The sequence below is a fragment of the Notechis scutatus genome, chromosome 1 (assembly GCF_049901735.1).
Source record: "Notechis scutatus isolate UNSWTSFEM ecotype Mainland chromosome 1, rNotScu1.2, whole genome shotgun sequence".
NCBI classification, from domain to species: domain Eukaryota; kingdom Metazoa; phylum Chordata; class Lepidosauria; order Squamata; family Elapidae; genus Notechis; species Notechis scutatus.
The window spans coordinates 114,086,745-114,106,448 of record NC_142009.1 but is presented as its reverse complement, the minus strand read 5'-3'; the positions used below and the strand labels follow the sequence as shown (position 1 = coordinate 114,106,448).

The following is a 19,704-nucleotide window of genomic DNA, read 5'->3' as shown; positions in this document are numbered from 1 at the left end:
ATAAAGTAGAGTTCCAATCTTCCTGTGCAGTCAGTTTCCTGATCTGGTCTAAACTGAAAGGCTGACGACACTGCCTCTAGCTTCCACTTGGAATCAATTGCTTGCAAACTCAATGAATGAAGCAATTAGGCAAGCTCAATTAATAAAACTTAATTTTCTGAAGTATTTCTTAAATAAACTTATGAAAATATTCTAACTTTGTTGATAGGTTTTCAAAAAGCATTTTATTTTTTAACGATGGGCACATGAACAATCAATTCAATGAATTATGTATATTTCTGAAATAAGTTATAATCTAATCTAAGTTTGGGTAAATATTACATAACAATTGGCGGGATTCTCAGCTTTAAAAAAGCAAAATATACATAACTGAATATTTTAAAAGTAGCCTTCAAAACTTGCAAAAGATTATTCTAGATTCAGGACAATTAAAAGTAAAAAGTAAAGTATATTCTGTTCTTCCCACTTTAAAAAAAATGCTTACAATTTACAGCATTTCATTTCCTGGAATTTTTAGGTAGGAAATAAATGTGGCTATTATATTACCAACTTTCTTTTATTTAATAACATTTACTATACAAACATTTCTGCATTGCAATTTAAGGAGCCCTGTCATGAATAAATCTTTATTGTCTTGCTTTTTGAATAATTATCCATAAATCCATATTGGCATAAAACACAATTTTAGGGCTCTCTCAGTTAAAAGTACCCATCAAACCTCGTGCACAATGCAGTAAGTCCATTCACCCTTAAATATCCTGCTAATGCAGAATATTCTCAAAAGACATTTTGGGTAATCTGTCAGTTTGTACAGATTATTAATCATCCATACTTTCACCACTATCAAAGTGTATATTCCTTGAAAATATTAATGTACCTCCTCAGGTACATTGGCATTCACTTTTAAAATGAGAAAATACAAAAAGTAATCTTATGTAAACAATCCTCATGACATACCAAACAGAACATTTCAATAACACGTTCAAGTCACTGGTCTTCAAAATGAGAGAATCTCATAATTCAAATACATACTCATTGGCTAGATATATACGTCTAACAACTAGTACTGCCAATGCTAAAACAAGAAGAAGAATCAGCATATTTGATCCCATGTGGCTCGTGTTGACTCTTGGCTGCTGAACCTGATTGAAGTTGGTTGAACCTGGTGCTCTTCTGTGCTGGTTATGTCTTTGGCGGGAGCTCACTGAAGTATTATTGGATGCAGGTTGAGAATGGAGCTCTTCTTCATTTGAAGTGGCAGAGTTGGTTGGATTTCCAGACTAAAAGTGAGAAAAATGAATTCAGCAAAACAGAACTGAAAACAAAATGTCCTACATAGTAGAAGAATTTAGCCAATATTTAAAATGAGAAGAGCAAGCTGTCATCTTGCTTGAGTTAGTTATTGCTTATATAAGTAGAACATTATCAATCAGAATCATAATATATTAATATTAATTGTTCCCAGCACAACAGGGAATCAATTATACTTTAATACAAAGATCTTTGGAAGTCCATAGGACAGCAGAGCATGATTGGCAAGGGGTGACAGCTTTCTAAAGAAGGTGCTGTTACTGAAGAAGCTTTCTCCAGTTAAATTACACAATTACCTCCCTGTTTCCAACCTTTCCTTTTTAAAAACAATTGTTGAACAGGTATAGAAGCTTCAGCTAGAGTACTCCAGGGAAAGCAAATTATTTGGACCTCTCTTAATCATAGTCCAATCCCACAAAATGGTTGTTCTGGTGGATGACCCTCATCAAAATATGGATGAATTATACCTCTCCTAATCAAACTTGACTTTCACTGGTGTTAAGATAAAGAACTATTTGGACTGCCTACAAGGGTTGATTAATGAGAGGTATTGATTTGCTATGTGGAAATTAAGCACCAGTTGACGGAGGGAGGAGAGACTGGCCTAGTGAATACTCTCTTGAGTTCCTGCAGGTATCTGTCCATGCTATTAATATCTACATGAGGATACAGGAAGAGATTATATAGAGCATCATCAAGCACTGTGATAATATCCAGTTGTACATTCCTACACCCTGTGCCAGATCGGAAAAAACAGATATACTGTCTGAAGTCTACTGAATTTGGGTGGGATGAAAATAAGCTGAAACTGAATCTTAACTAGCTAGAATTGCTATTTGTTTAGAAACGTACTGGCTCTCTGTCTACAACACGGAATTGTGAAGTGGGGTTGGACAGGAAGGGTTGGAACTATGGTTTGGGAGTTCTGCTAGACTCCTAAATTTGCTTCACATGCTCAGGGTGGCTGTCAGTCAGCTTGGCAGATGTGTTAGTTGCAGCCTTGCCTGAAGCAGGAGACTATGCAAACAGTAAATCATGTCCCCATAATGGTTAATTAAGGCTTCTGAACTATCCCTTATCTTGAACTGTTTTTATTCAGAGATTCCAATTAATGCAGAATGAAAAAAAAAAGCTCTATAGACAGATGAGAGTTGTTATAGCCATATATGAAATATATTAAAGGTACAAGATGATTTATCTAATGTTGTGGTTAGCCAGGACCTTTGACATTTGAGGGTTTTTCATTATGACAGTATTGGTGCCTATGGTTATTTTGCTGATTTTAATTCATGTAAGTTGATGCTTATTATAAATTGCTATGAGTCATTTGGGATTTGGCAGTGGCAAATTATGTAAATCCTCTGATTTATATAGAGATGTCATTATAAATTGTAGTGAATTTGTTCAATTACTTGCGGATATCTGTTTTATTGACCTTCAGAAAATCTAGCCATATTCTGCCTAATATGTTATACATTAACAAGGAAAAAGAACCAGGATTTCAAAACCTTAGATAATGCATTTTTCCCATATAGGCTGCTTTCCTAATGTAAAGCAAATAGGAGAGAGAGAGAAGGGGGAGGGAGGGATCAACAAGGGGATCCTTTAAAATATTAATGTACTTTGAATAACAGAATTGATCATACGTAACTAACGAACTAAGTTAGATTCATATTTTGTTTAGGGATGGTGCTTACTCTGAAAAGTCTGACAAAAAGATAATAAGATTAAGTACTGTCACTTAAAACAAAGTAATAGCATTCTTCTTACTCCCCCCTAAAATAATATGATTATTTCTGGTGTTCACAGTGGGTCAGTTTGCTAAAAGGAAGAAAAAGAGCAATACATATGGTATCAAACCACCACATTCAAATGTAATGAGCCTTGTAGGGGAAAAAATAAATTCAAATGCTATGGAACTGCAATTGCATATCAAGAAAACTTCCATTGGGAAAATCTATAAAATATTAGCACGTCTGCATCTTTTAAAAAGCTGAAAAATACTCTGTACCCAGGAACAGATGCTTTGATGTGATTTGACATGATTTTTTTAACCAATCTGTAGCACATCAACTCTAAAAACCCATACACCCACTCATACAGCTTAACTGGGATTTGTCTACAATTTATCAGTGAATTTAGATTGCATCTAGAGCAGTCATAGCAGCAGCTGTCCTGGATCAACAGCAAGTCTCAGTTACTTTCAAAGTGGAAAGATTATATAACCAGCTCTCCTTGGTTATATTAATATGTCATAATTAAAAAACAACAACCATAATTTAAAATGGATAAAATTAATCTTCCTCCATGCAGTTATATTTACTAAAGTGTTTGTGAAGAAATGGGAAGTATGATTAGTAAGTAAATGCTGAAAATCATTAAAGAACAAAGCAAAACTCACATTTCTTATTTAATGTATTTCATTAAAGATTTGGGCTAGCATGAGGTTGGGTCTATGAGCAAATCCTTATTGTGGTGACAAAAACATTTATCTTGGTATACAGGTAGGTAGTCCTTGACTTAACAGTTCGCTTAGTGACCATTCAAAAGTACAACTGCATTGAAAAAAAGTGATTTTATGACCATTTTCACTATCGCAGCATCCCCAGTCCTGTGATTTACATTCAGATGCTTGGCAAGTGGTTCCTACTTGTGAAGGTTGCAGTGTCCCAGGGTCCCTTTGGTGACATTCTGATAAGCAAAGTCAATGGGAAAGCCAGATTCACTTAACAACCATGTTACTAACTTAACAACCACAATAATTCACTTAACAAGTGTGGCAAGAAAGGTCATAAAATAGGGCAAAACTCACTCAACAAATTTCTCACTTAGCAACATAAATTTTGGGTTCAACTGTGATCGCATATTGAGGATTACCTGTATTCTAAAAATATAAGTCCCTCAAAAAGTGATCACATGACCCCAGGACACTGCAACCATCATAAATATGAGTCAGTGTCCAACCATCATAAATATGAGCCAGTGTCCAAGTATCCAATCACGTAACTTTGGGAATGCTGCAACAGTCAACGGTCATGTCACTTTTTTTCAGAACCGTTGTAACTTTGAACGATCACCAAGTGAACTGTTGTAATTTGAGGACAATCTGTATTTAAATAGGTTTCTAGTTGCACCTAAGCAGTATTAAGTTGACTTTTCCAAGAATGTGCCTCATTTATTAAATACCCACCATTTCACTGGTGATGGTATCCTGGAATGCTGGAGTTGTAATTTCTTGTTGGTGTTCAGAGGAACTCCCAAGGTGATTAAATTCTGACACATCTAAAGGTTCAGTAACAGATTTTCTAGATGAATTACCTTCAGCCTTAAGCAAAATGAGAAGAACACCATACATTATTACATCAAAGAGACACTGAAATCCTAATCAATTATGGGCACAATTGTTATGTAATGCATTCTTCTTGCAACATTATTGAACACTTTGTAAGAGGTATATCTCTGCTTAGGCGCCTTGTTAAATTTAGGAGACCGTGCTATTAAATAAAGCAAGCAATTCTGGAATAGATGATTGATTGAAATATGTCACAGAAAGAAAATCAAGTTGTCCCTTTTTGTTTTTAGTTTATTAAATCCCCACCAAGAGCAAACAAAAAAAAGCATATCCATAAAATGTAAATAATGCTAGATATTAGAAGGTAGCAATGAGATGAACTTCAATTAAATGCCAGATCAGTCCACACAATGGCTTTCCATTCTTATGGGAAGAAAACATTACTCCAATAACCCCCACCTCTCTCAACAGCTTGCAGCATTATTGACTCTGAGAACCTGCTGGGTTTTCTCTTGTACAATAGCTGCTGGGGACGGAAAGGGGCATGTTTACTTATAAATATAACCAATTAAAGTAAAGGTAAAGCTTTCCCTGTCCAGTGGTGCTTATTTGTGTTTCTTGGTCAAGGGAGCCAGCATTGTCTGAAGACATTTTCTGTGGTCATGTGGCCAGCATGACTATTTGCTAAAGATGTATGGAACCCGTGGTATTATTCTCACTTCCCATGGAAGTGATACCTATTTATCTACTCACATTTTCATGCTTTCGAACGGCTAGGAGAGCAGGAACTTGGGCAAGGAACAGGAGCTTACCCCTTTGTGCAGCACTCGGGTCTTGTACGTGGGCTGTCAGCTTTCCAGACCACAAAGCTCAGCATCTTTAACCGTTGAGCCATCGTGCCCCATAACCAGTTATAATGCACCTATTTCCAGAATGCAATCTATCCTCCCCACTCTTTCTTCAACCTACAAAAAGCCTTCTATTATTCTCACTTATCTTTTCTCTTCTAGAAAACTGTATCCGCTTCTAAACTAACCGCTGCAGTCACCAATCATTTTTATTTTCTTAGAAATGTCATAAGGTCTATCTGGGACATGGAGGTTCTACAGAATATGCATCTACATACATAATACAGAACCTGGCAAGCAACATATACTTGCATCCCTAAACATCATGGGGAAGATTTCAGCTCTATGTATAGAGTGCTGCCGATTTTTTTTAAACAAGGTAATAGAATTTTCAGCTACATGTAAAGTTCTGGTCTGTAGCCATTTTTGCACTATTTTTATTATTTAAAACACAATGAAGGTATTACTTCTGAAGGGATTTTGTGATAGCTATTACCATGCTTAAATGCACACTGGTATTCTGCTCCAAAAGATAAGTGTTCTCAAAGTTTAATTTGTTTTTAAAAAAGCAACCCAAGCAACATTTAAAAATCCTGCTTAGCAAGTTACTCTCATTACAGAGTTGTAATTAGTTGTTTTTATAAAGATTGGCACCCAACTTTTTGGGCAGTATTATAATTGTAAAATAATAGGATGCATCAAATTAAATGCGTGAAAAATACTACAACAACAATGAGAAATAGTGTGATTCCTTATCCTCCTTGAAACCTGCTACAACTTGCTCTTGAGCACTGGAGAATTATTTGGAATAAATTTAGAGAATAGGGGAACACGAGGAAAAATTAAAATTCTGCAATGGGCGTGTAACCCGACATATTTCAACAAGTGTATTACATGTATCAATTTTTAAATCAAACATAGCTAAGAAAGGAGGCAGAGTTTGGATTCCTGTGACACAGAGATCGAACAATGACTTTCTGGAGCAATTTTCACCTTTAATCCATGTTGCTGGACAGCATTAATCAGCCTCCCTAGGCATTGTCCTACTCACCAAAGTAATCAAGAGAAAAGAAGAACAAACTGTTATTTTACCTTGAAATTGATTTGCCTGGCAAGTTTCTTGGCTTCTTGATCAGCCTGGCTTGGGGCACTCCCTGAAGTTAACGGTAAGAGGACTTCTTTCATAAGTAAGCCACACCCTTCACAATAAAAATCTTGCGACCTAGGGAATAATAGCAGACCATATGTTAATTTAACAATCAGCAAGCACCAACAAAACATACTGCATGCTATACTAAGCCTTGCTTAGCATTAACCTTGGATAAACGACTTATCTGTGAAATGTGTGGTGTGTTCTGAAGGCTCAATTGGGTATGCTACAGTGCACACAAGCTGGCAGAAGTTCACATATTTCCCAACTGCTAGAGTAGTTCTGTTTATACATCTGCTGCATAACTGTATGTCCAGATGTTTAAGATTGTAAAAAGAGTAGAAAAAAGCCATCATCTTTAATTCTACTTTTAGAGAGTCATTTAGAATTAAATTAGATCGAACAAAATATATTCTGAAGTACAGCAATCTATTTCTAATAAATTTGCAACCTGCTGAATAATGAAATACTCTTTATTTCCTTCCTTCCTTCTTATTAACCAACCTACCTACCTTTTATCCACATACATCAGAATAAACCTAGGTTTGTTTTTCTGCCCCAGCTAAGTTTTAACTGATTTACAAAGGTTCAAAGTAGGAGGGAGAGTAACCCAGGATGGCTACTTCAATCATTTGCAGTATTCTAGCTGTTCAACAAACCATGTAGAAAACAAATCTTGGTTTATTTGAAATATAAGCACAACCTGAATAAACAATCACAGGGTATTATTGTCAGTTAACTATGACAAACAATGCAATACTAACTCAATGGGATTTACTTCTGAAACAAGACTGACCAGTTAATGAGTGCATTTGCATGACATATTAAGCCAGAATACTTCTCCATCAACCTTCTCAACTGGTCCTTCTGCCTGCAGAAGCAGCTAAACAAATTTATTTTATGACTTGTTTGTCTACTTTTTTCTCCTCCTACCCAGAAAGTGTTAGATAGAAGTCATTGCTTGCCCTGACTTGATTAGACAGAAAAAGAAGGATTTTTTTTTTCACATTTCATGGAAAATAAACCACAGACCATGATTTGTTAGCTGTTCCTGTGGTCAAGAAAAGCCAAACAATCAAGCATGGTGTACCAAGGACTGCACACTGACAGGTTCAGTGATGGGTTTTCCAGAAAATGTAATGCAAACTAGTATTATCTGAATTGCCATTCTTTTCTGAAAATCCATAGACTGCCTAAATATTTAAAATACATTATTTTCTGTGAAAAAATCCAGCCTATTTTATGAATTTTGAATTACATTACATTCAAAGAAATCAAAAGCTCTGATATGGAAAAAAATACTTTGTTGAAGAACTGGATACAATGTTAGGGAATAAGCAATAAAAGTGATATGCAATGTAACTTTTGGCTTTTAATTTTTTAGAACCACTGTTTAATAAGCAAACATCATGCAATCACCACACCAACCTGAAGTAAACATTTTCTGCATAACATTTTGACATTCCATTTCTGGAAAATCTCTACTCACAGAAAACCACATTTTTTTCTGAATCTAGATATTCCTGAACAGAGCTCTTGACTTAAGCACTGTGGACTAAATAAAGAACACCATGTAATTGACTAGTTCCATTTTATAAAAGAAAAAAAAATCACAAAATATTATGATTAAAGAACAAACACATCACCTCACTGTCTTCTCGGACAAACAGATTCAGATAGTTTAAAAAAATCAGGACCAGATTGCTATTCATTTTACTAATTAAATTTTCATTTCCTATGTAGAGATTTATTGATCAAGTAGGTAATAGTGCAAAATCAATTTTCTTGCCCTACTAAATTAATTTAAGGCTGAAATCCTGAATTCCCTCATCTAGCGGTAAGCTTGAATGAATTAATGGAATAATTCTGAATATATATAGGACTAGACAACCCATAACCTATGGCAGGGGTGTCAAACCCATGGCCCGCAGTCCGGATTGAGTCATGTGCTGGCCCCGCCCCTTCCCAGTTTAGCAAATGGGGGAAAAGTCCCGATACGTCATGACAACACGAGTTTGACACCCCTGACCTATGGGGCCACCTTTTCAGAGACATTTCCTTACTTAAACAGAGAATCAGAATGAACAAGAGCAAAAAAGCAGTAGTAGAAAGAGATTCTAGCCAGCTTGACCTGCAGCTGACTGCCCTGTGGCAGCTGATGCTGAGACTGATCTACCTGGCCTCTGGAAAGCTTGGGTGATACCATACTACCTGATTTCCAGCTGAAAAGGAGGAGCTAGTCTATCTGGCCTCCAGAGGGCAAAGGCAGAACTGGTCTACTGAACCTCTGGGGGGGTCAGGGTTAAAGAGACCACAAATTTGCCAAATTTCAATCCCATGGGTGTCATAGGTCCCAGATTTTGGACACATTCGGCAAATTAGCCCACCTTAGTTCAATTTTTTTGCCTTCTGGTGCAATGTTTTGCCCACTTAAAGACAAGACAGCTTTAGTATTATATACTGTTGTTACTGTCTATATAAGATACTTGAAAAGGCTAATAATGGAGCCAAAACAGAATGAAATGCCTAGTTCCACAGCAACAAAAACTTGAGATTACAAATAGGGAAGAACCTAATGGCAGGGTAAATAGATAATGTGATATGTTGATTCTAGAATCATCAGTAATACAGCAGGTCTTATCACACATCAATAGAAGCCTCTGGCATTATGATATCATGGGATTACATGACTACAATTTAAGACCTTTACAATTGCATAAGATGAATCTAGTGGGTATTTGGTATAAAAATGTGCTGAAAATTTTCTAGAAAAAAATAGATGCTCTATCAGAAATTAAAGGGGAAAGAAAGAAGATGCTCTATTTCTACCAGAAGTTCTCAAAATGAAAATCATACTTAGCGGTCTAGGCAAAAAGGCATCATCTGTGCTGCCCTAAAATTTCTTATGCTGCCTCTCATCTGCCCAAAAAGATTTGGATATAATAAGTGGTTAAAAACTAGGTAAATTGAAAGGAGAGGAATCAACGTAGGCTAAAAAAAAATTTATAAGGCTAAGGACATGTGGCTTTTGCTACTCCATTTCCCCCTGCCTTCCCACAGATAACCTCCAGCATAATGTTCACAAGCAGTTTTCAACTTCAAGGTAATTTTTGTATTACCTTGATTTAAAATATACTCTCAGATACTGACAGGCCTAAAAATCAATTTCAAAACCCAAGAACATTTTTATTCAGAAATACAACTGAGCATAACTATTTCACACAAAACATAACCCATACTTCTTAGCCAGTGCTCTTCTTTCTTCAGGTGTGTAATCTAAAGATCCTATGGCTCCTTCTCCTTTTGTTGGCATAAATCCAATAATAGCAAGCAAGGCAGTTCTTACTGTAATAAAAATAACTTTAATTAGCAATTATGGAGAGGGAGGGAGGGGAGGGAGAAATAGAGAGAGAGAATGAATTATAAAGTCTGCTGTACTGAGGTATAATCTTTTTAACAGCAGAGATTTGCTTCTTTATCAAACTTTGCTTACTGCCGATAACAGTTGACTTACTGCTCCAAGATGGTTGCCATGTTTCAGGATGATGTCCTGAGATGCTTAAACAAATTTTCTTTCCCACTTCAAATCTACCATTGGCCTTAAAAGACAAATTGAGAAGAAAAAAAATCATTTCATCAAACTTTTTTAAAAAGATAAAATTCAGCACTGTGTGGCATATGGATTTTTGAGGCATGTCATGGTTGTGGTTTTGCTGAAGTGAGTCACATATGGAATGAAGAAAAAGCAGGAAAAAAAACAGCTCAGTTGTGGCTTTAATGGGCAGCTGTACTGTCAGTCTTGATGAGCTGATCTGGCTGCTAGCAAAGGCTGGTATGGAAAAGTTTTGAATGAGCAGTTCCATTGGTAGAGTGAGGGAGAAAGCTAAAACTGCTTTTTTAGCATACATGAATAAAAACCTACTTATGATTTCCTAAATAATGGATCTGTTTATTATTTTGATCTGTTTATTATTTTAACATATTAAAATAGATTTTAATATACTTAATATATTTAATATATCAATACCAGAATTGTATCAATACCAAAAATACACTTATTTTTCCTTTGCATGCTATAGCAACCATGCCCCATCCATTCTTCAAACATTTCCAATTCTTCTTGCATGAAAGAGCAGATAACTGCTACTTTTCCTGGGGGAATAGGGGGTGAATTTATTTTTTTAACTGTTAGATGAAAATACCTGTATGACCCTGTATTTCATGGTAATTTTACTACTGAAAGATTTTATAGGTGTGTCATTGTTGTGAACCATGCCTGAGGCAATGAAAATCGTACAAGGGAAGGAAAAATTATTATAGCTTAATCCTAAAAAACCAGTGTAACTTAATAGCTGTGGGTTGACAGTGAAAGGTTAGGAAAAACAATTAGATACATTTTTTCTTAAAATTATTTTACATATTAAGTAATTGAGACTTTTAACAATGATCTAATAATCTAACAAAACATTTGTGGTTTTCTAGCTGACACCTGAAGTTTTACCGTTAAGAGAATAATACTTGGTGGTTTCATAGGATATTCTGGTGGTAGCACTATTCTTCCATGATAAACTCCTCCATCAAACTCTGAATCTGGAGGACCTCTTACAGTGAAATGCCACTCAAAAAGATTGTCCTACAAAAGAAAAATGGAAATATAAACAGCCACTCTCCTCAAAAATACATCAAATTAAATTTGCAGTAACAATCCCCTGACTGCCATCGTTATGGTTAAATAGGCCATAACTGGCATATTAAAGTTATGATTTCCTTGAATCAACAATCTGACTTTACTATCCCAACTTAATAGTCCCATTCAGTTGCCATTCTCACTGGCTCAAGGTTGATTCAGCCTTCTACCCAGATTGTTGAGGGCAATAGGCTGACTCTGTAAACTGCTCAGAATAGGGCTGTAAAGCACTGTGAAGTGGTATATACCGTACTTATTGCTCCACAAGACGCACCTGACCATGACGCACCTAGATTTAGGGGAGGAAAACAAGAAAAAAAAAATCAGATGGTGCCTGAGAGGACCACAGATTGGTGTCCTTTCATGTGCCAGCTCTGCCTATTGACTCCTGCACTGTGGAAAAGACAGAAGAGGTGGGCAATGACAAAGACAGAAGAGCACTGTAAAAGGACCCTGCTGCCTGGGCGGGCTGCTATTCATCAAAGGATCGGCATCAGTCCACTGTTGGGGACCCCTGAGGTAATACACTTCACGGTCTGTGATGCAATATTCGCTCCATAAGACGCACAGACATTTCCACCCACTTTGGGGGTGGGGGAAAGTGCGTCTTATGGAGCAAAAATACGGTAGGTCTAAGTGCTATTGCTGAGCAAGCCACCACAGATTGTTAAGCAAGACATGATCATGTCTTCCAATTTTATTGCCAGTTTCCCTATTGAGTTTACTTGTTGGAAGCCAGTAATAAAGCACAAAAATTGCAACCACATAACCATGGGATCCTATGATGGATGTAAATAGGATGATGGTCATAAAGCTACATTTTCAGCTCTGACATAACTTAAAATGTTTGCTAAACAGGGCAGTTCAGTGAGGTCTATCTGCATCATTGTTTTTTAGGTTTACTTGTTTAAGGGCCATACTCAAAATTGATTGGGGCAGCAAAGCTATTAATATTACCAATAAAAGTGAACAATATTGTACATAAGTGAGGTCATGATATTTCCCCTGTGATAGGCAGAACATTGAGTGTTTTATTTTTTTTAAACTACCATAAGCCTTTCTTAGGGCATATATCTATTTACTTTCCATCAGAAATGGTCAGCAGCCATTGTGCTGATTTTTGGCAATTATGATTGAAGATGGTAATCTAAAGAGGGCACTAAAAGAGGTTCGGAGGCAGAATGTCCATGCTTGCCTACTTTTAATTCTCTAAAGTTAGATTCTCCAAACCCCTTAGCCATGAATTGCATACAAAGTGGGCATCCACTAACCTCTAAAGGCTGGGCATGATAATGGTCTGTTGCTTCTTTCAGTTCAGCAGCTTCTTTCATTAAACGTTTTACAGCTGAAAGGGGAAAAAAAACTATATATGACTATGTGAAGTATTACAGTACTATTGGCTGAGCACATAGAAACTTATTGCCAACAATTAATGATAAAGGAAGTTCCAAAATGTACATTTGTCCCTCAAAGGTCATGTTTAGAAAGAGACAGTTAACTTGAACTTAAACCATGACAATATTAAATGATATTATACCCTAGTTATTTAATGGGGGAAAAGTAATATCATGTCCTGAAGGGCAAGAGAACATCTGAAAATAAATGTAATTTGGAAGTTTTTCTATCAGTAATTGGATTCAGACTAATGTACAAAGGAAACATTTTAATGTTTCCAAGTTTCCAAGCTAATTACATAGGTGGTATTTTTAATTGTTATAAATAAAAAAGGAAGGGAGGGAGGTGAATCACATATTCAGCATGAAGTAATGGAATAAAAATAATGTTATGTCACAGGAATTAGAATCCCAAGAACTCCTTATATTACTTAAGAACAAGATGCACGAAGGAACGAACAAACTTTCCTTTCTGGGGAATGACATATGCAATAGCTAAGCTGAATGTAGTTGCTTTCCAATCTTTGTGGACAGGGTTTATGGAGAAGTCTTGAGAAATGCTGGGGTGAATCTGGAAAGAAAATCTGAGCTGAATGGATTCTCACCATAACTATGCAAACATATTTTTGTTAATTCTATTTAGACCTTGGCTCAAATACTTCTCAGGTATAATTGCAATTCAGTGGGGTCAGTTATTAATCAAAGGAATTGACACAATATTTGAAAAGGCATAAGGGAGTTTTGTCTTAGGAAGTGGCCATGCCTGTCTAAACCATTCTAGGTTCAAACTAAGCAGACCAGATGTAGTTAATACTTGAATAAGGACTATAGGCTAAACTGGGAAATTTCAAAAATACTCCAGAATAAGGTAATGACAAACCATACTGTTGCCAAAAAAGCTGCATAGATGCATTCAGACCAGGAATCAAAATCAATCTAAAAGAGACTGTCTTTGCAAGGAACTCCAAATAATCTGAATTAAAATACAGGTAGTCCTTGATTTATGACAATTTGGTTGCTAAGCAAGACAGCTGTTAAATGAAGCACCTGATTTATATGAGGGTTTTTTTGCCACAGTTAAGCGAGTCACTGCAGTTATTAAGTGAATCATGAGGTTGCTAAATGAATCTGGCTTGCCCCCACTGATTTTGCTTGTAGGGAGCCGACTGGAAAGGTTACAAATGAGGATCACATGACCCTGGGATACTGCAACTGTCATAACTGTCATGCCAGTTGCCAAACAACTACATTTTGATTATGGGACCATGCGGATGCTGCAATGGTCATATATGTGAAAAATGGTCATAAGGTACTTTTTTCAGGGCCATTATAACTTTGAATGGTCACTAAATAAATGGTTGCAGGTCAAGGACTGATTGTACTTTTAATGAAAACAGCTTATTATTAGATATACCTGTAAAGGTAAAAGGAATTTTTGAGCGGGCTTGCTTTTTACATTATGCAAATTATGCAAATAATAAAAATCATAATGCCTTGTCCTCAGATGAGAGATTGCCACTTGGTGGATTAAAACACTTTGTTCTTCATCTAGATACTTAACAGAATGTTAACAGACATTAATAGACGGTCAAAAAATATACTAAATAGAAGATGTAGGCTTTTAAAATAAATCTGAAGACTGCATTTTCAACTCTTGGCAACCATTTATGTGAAAAAGTTTCTCAAGAATTACCATTATCAAGGTAATTCGAACTCTAGGAGCAAGTACTGTACGATTACAAATATATCCATACATACCATATATAAATATGTAAATTATAAATTGACATATATAAATTTAATAAAGCAAAAATCAATGGCCCTTATTTATATAAAAATTTATGTAGCCCACAAGAAATAAAACAAATTTTTATGGGTTTTATGATGCATTCGAGTCAGTTTTTTTTTTACTTTGGGCAATAACCTAGATAAGTCCCTGTAGTTTTCTTGGCAAGGTTTTCCCGTGGTTGGCATTATCTCCTTCCTACTGCTGTGCATGTGTGCGTGAGAGACAGACAGACACTGGCCCTAGATCACCCAGTTGGCTTCCTGCCAAAGGCGGGGAGAGAACTCAGTCTCTAGATTTCTAGTCTGATATCTTACTACTACTACACCAAAACATAATGCAAGCTCCAGTCTCAAAAAGCCATATGCACAGACTAGGAAGAAGTGTAGATAAAATCTCAAATGCATGAAACTTTCTAACCAAGAAAATTACTTGGATTTGGAATGGCATACAGGCAGCTGCATATTCAGAACCACTAGTTAATCAGGGCACAAATTAGGTTTGATTACACTTATTTTATATTTACTTAACATTAACTGTAGTTAATATATTTTCCTATTCATGTATTTAATAATCTTCCCTTTCTGTCACATCAAAATGTATAATTTGGTTCCAATTTTCAGGGATTCTAGGGATTTCACCTTTGCTGGTCAAACCTAGAGCTGAATTGGTATCCCCCCCTCCCTAATTTTTTAGGAGAATTAGTAGATTTGATGATTCAGTGGCATTCATAAGGTCCTGCTACTTTCATCATGTTATTGTGGCATTATGGTGAAAGCTCTGAGTCTTTATGATGTGCATAAGACATCACAAGGCACACAAAATAATCATGGGACTTCAGTTGCAATGTTGGAACGCTACTTTCATTAATAAAAACCCCTTGTTCTCCCATGAGTATGCCACTGTAAATATTCAACATAGAAGGTTCTGCAGTGTTAACTTTATCTTAAAGAAATGTGCAGCAGGAGAAAATGGTTATTTCAGGAGAGTTAAAAAACAAATCAGAGGAAAGGTAGAAGACAAGAGCAATAAAGCAGAGGTGTGTACAACAGGTCTAAAAATGTTTAATGGCTGTGGTCTCTATGACATTTCTTAATCATCTAATTCAGTTCTAAATTTTGGCTTTCCAAATTGCTACCAAGTGCCTTCCTTGTCCACCTTCTCCACTCTTTTAATTTTCTACATATTTAAGGCTTTATTTTAATAATATATTTTTATTTATTAAAATGTTGTATTAACAATGGATCATCATGTTTTATTGCAGACCCCCCCCCCCCTTGTAACTGTACAAGATGAGCTGGTTTTGGTTAGTTTTGGTTAAAAGTTTGAACATAACAACTGCAAACTTGATTTGGTATTATACAATGAAAGTCCCCCAGACAGCTATTCAAAGTTCCCTGAATACAAAGAACTAATGACATTGTTCCTTGGATCTTAGCAGTGGTGGATTAAGGCTCACTGGTGCCCTAAGCACTGATAAATCTTGGTGCCTCCCTCCTTTGTACATATTGTACAAACAAAGCCATATTCTCAACTTTGTGGTGCCCCCTTTGGGCCTGGTATCCTAAGCACGTGCTTAGTCTGCTTAATGGTTAATATACCACTGGATCTTAGCCATATTGATTCTAAATGTTTACTTAAGTAAGGCAACATATATTTAACGAACTGTAATTGTAGACCAGATTAAGAAATAAGATGCCACATAGCCCAAAACGTTTTTTAAAAAAATGATTGGCAACTGTCACAGAATCTTGCATGTCTGAATGTATTTCCCCTCTTCCCTCTTTTATATTCAAATGAATTAGGGGAGTGCTTTTCTAAGATGGTTTTGTAACTCTCCATCCGTATCTGGGTTTCTGCAATATTTATTTACTTGCTGCCTTGGTAACAGAGCTTCTCATCAAGATCATCCTCTTTCACTTTCTACATCAGTTGTCCAACCAGTGGGCTGCATACGATTAAGGGCAGCTGATAATGTGGCCTCACAAGTTCGTAAACTTTTTAACATTATGCAATTTATATATATATTAATTTTACTATATATATTTTTATATGTGGCCCAAGACAATTTCTCTTTACCTAATGCGGCCCAGGCAAACCAAAAGGTTAAGATACTCATGTTCTACACCAAGGGTCTTCAAACTTGACAGCTTTAAGACTTGTGGACTTCAACTCCCAAATTCCTCCTCCAGTCATGTTAGCTCAGGAATTCTAGAAGTTGAAGTCCACAAGTCTTAAACTTTCCAAGTTTGAAGACCCTTGTTCTACACTATCACCAAATCTTCCACAATGACTTCCACAACTTAATTCCTTGTGTGTCCAATCACACTTGGCCAATAAAGTATTCTAATGCACTGAGTGAAAAAGTATATTCGTCTGTTTTAAATTTTCCAGGCAACTTCACTGGATGATCAGGGTTTTGAGAATGAGAGAAAAATATTTCCCTGTTCAACTTCCTCATGCATTCATACATCTCTATCATATCCTTCTAGTCACTTTTTTTTCAAAACTAGAGTCCCAAATGTTCTTTTTCTTTTAAACAAAATGTTCAAGCTGATTTTTTGACAGCCCTTTTTCTAATTCCGTTACAAATGTGGTGGCCAGTACTGTACATAGTATTCTAGATATGAAATGCCATAAATTTGTATAAGAACATTACAAAGGTTTTACTTTTATTTTCAATCTTTTACATAATGAGGCCTAAGATAGAATTTCCCTTTTCACCATTGTGCATTCAGCTATGCACTGTGACCTTAAGTTTTTCCCCCTGGATAGCTAAGCTACAAAGTCTTTCTGAAACAAATGCCCATTTAAAAAAAAGGTAGGACATTATGTTTTGCTCTTGTTTAATGTAAACATCCTGTTGACTGATCTACTTATTCTCAAACAAAAGACATGGAAACCAAGCCCAAAAGACAAAGGTCTCTAGCCTGCTGCATCACTCAGAAGAAAGAAGCACAATAATTTTAACTTTAAATTTCAGTATAAATAGGTTGCACATCTGATACACAGCAATCACTGACATTCTCTTGGTGTAGCTTCATATATTTTCTATAATAAATAAAGTTATCCAAGCTCTTATCCCTTTGAAAATCTCTTCTTGATGTTTCTGCTTTATCAGTCAAGGCAGGCTTGATAGAAGCAAATCTGCATTATATATTTTTAATATTATTAAAAATATAAAATAAGAAAATATATTATTTTTTTTGCAGTTCTATCACTCTTATCTGTACAACTTCAGTGTAAGTACAAATTAATTTATATACTTTCCTTATCTTTTTTAAAAAAACAGCTTTGATCTGTCTTGTCTCTGTAACATAACTTTTTTATTATTTATATCATGCCTTTTTATTTGATAACTTAAGATGCAAGCATACCTACAGTAGTACTTCTTCCTTCTTACATTTTTCCCAGAAGAACCACTCTGTGAGGTGGGTTGGGCTGAGAGGGGCATGAGCCCAAAATCACCCAGTTGGTTTTCATGCCTAAGGTGGGACTAAACTAGTCTTCTGGTTTCTAGGCTAGAGCCCTAATTGCTAGACCAAACTGGCTCTATTACTTTAACTAATTGAGTTATTTTTCCTTTTTAACATTACATTTGCAGGAGTGTGGACTTCCTTCACTTTTATGGATAGTGCTTAACACTGTTTGCATTTCCAACTTGACTAGAAGTATAACAATTAGCAGGGGTTATTCCTATTCACAATATCTGATGCTATTATCAGACAGACATACTACACTGCAGCTTTAACATGGGTAGCTCTAGTTGGAAAATGATAGTGGGCAGTGATAATTATGGTAACTTTCATTCCTGATAATAGCATCTTGGCTTTACATATTTTTGTTTATCTACTCAGAGCAAATGGAATATTTTTCTGTGAATGCATAGTCATATGGTAACATTTATTCTGAGAAGGACAAAAAGGCATGAAAAGCAATGGTCACTCTTCAAGCAAATAAAATCTGAACACATATTCTCCAGAGACAATTCTTAATCTGCCAGATCTGATTTCTATCTGTCCTAGCATGACAGCTTTTGTTGCAAAGAAGTTATGTCATTATTGAATATTATATTTTATAGGAGAGTTCAAAAAAGGAAACTGAATAGCTGAAATATTGAGAAGTTCTGGATGTAGCATCTGTCCTTGTGTCTTCAGGGTACTAAAAAGGAGAGGGGTAGGGAAGAAGGGGAACAGAAGATCGATAACACTAAAGTATATTTATATAATCTCTTACATGATGTTAATTGGTCTTCCCTTAAATAAAATACTTAATAGGAAGATATCCTAAATATGACACTGCAATTCTTCAAGTAAACAATGAAAAACACCATAATAATCCAGAAATTTTACATCTGCATAAAACCTTAAGTCTGCTGGTTATCTTTCAACAAAACTGCACCGATTTATATTTTTTTAAAACTGAGTCAATTGTACATGCCCCATCCAATATAAGTATATTCACTCAGTTAATATCCTCTACATTTGGCAGTGGAATTGATAGTGTATAATCATGCCTTTATTCTTAAAGGTTCTTTAAAATGTCTTTTAAGCTTTTTAAGATATGATGTATGTGTGTGTGTGTATACACACACACACAGAGGGAGAGGAAGAGATAGAGGGGGGGAGAGAATTATACCCATATACATGAGAACAATAACATAAGTTAAATACAGAAACGAAACTAAGAGTCCTTGTCCCGCTCCCCTCCCATTATCCGCCCGATGGGTTCTGGGGTTCTCCGGCTCCTCTCACTGGGAAGTCGGCAGCCAGAGGCAGAACTACAAGCCTCATCCCTTGGGTGGAGGAAAGCTGCTGATTGGGGACACGCCGGAGCAGGGGCCCCGAAAGCTCAGAAGAGGGCCCCGTCAAGTACCTTACGGGAGCGGTGCAAAAGACAAGGCGGAGCCCCCGCCGGCTCTGGCCTAGCCGTGCACCAAAGCCTCGAGCTCGCTTTGGCGGTGCCTCTCCGCCCCCCTCGCACTGTCAGCCCCGCAGCTGCCTCCCGCAAAAACACTTCCGCGCTGCCAGGCGCCTGCCGGATTAACTCGCCCGCCTTCGCTCCCCCTGTCTTCGGCGACTCACCGGGGCTTTTGAGATTGTAGCGAGCCTCCATGACGGAGCCTGCCTTGGGATGCCTTCCTCCTCCTGCCGGGCGGAGCGCAGCGGTCCGGCCACGTAAGGTGCTTCGCAGTGACAACAACGCCGGCGGCAAGCGGTAGAGTGGAGGCGAGAGG

At 36.6% G+C, this 19,704-nt stretch overlaps 1 protein-coding gene across 1 annotated transcript; it reads right to left on the bottom strand.

Moving 5' to 3' along the window:
* Positions 1–207: 207 nt before the first annotated feature.
* On the bottom strand, positions 208–19,697 carry UBE2J1 (ubiquitin conjugating enzyme E2 J1). The gene is made up of 8 exons (XM_087943503.1): positions 19,553–19,697; positions 12,560–12,633; positions 11,103–11,234; positions 10,116–10,200; positions 9,841–9,946; positions 6,544–6,673; positions 4,502–4,636; positions 208–1,280 (listed from the first exon to the last, which is right to left on the bottom strand). The coding sequence occupies exons 1-8, from the start codon at positions 19,581–19,583 to the stop codon at positions 1,014–1,016; spliced, it is 960 nt and encodes a 319-aa protein (XP_087799629.1). The 5' UTR covers positions 19,584–19,697; the 3' UTR covers positions 208–1,013.
* Between the last annotated feature and the right edge of the window lie 7 nt (positions 19,698–19,704).

Excerpts from the sequence above, each read along its gene's own strand:
- UBE2J1 (XM_087943503.1), bottom strand. The coding sequence starts at position 19,583 with ATGGAGGCTCGCTACAATCTCAAAAGCCCCG. Across the intron at positions 10,201-11,102 it reads CAAGTATTATTCTCTTAACG|GCCAATGGTAGATTTGAAGT; the intron begins GTAAAACTTCAG and ends TTGTCTTTTAAG. Across the intron at positions 4,637-6,543 it reads CCAGGCAAATCAATTTCAAG|GCTGAAGGTAATTCATCTAG; the intron begins GTAAAATAACAG and ends ATTTTGCTTAAG.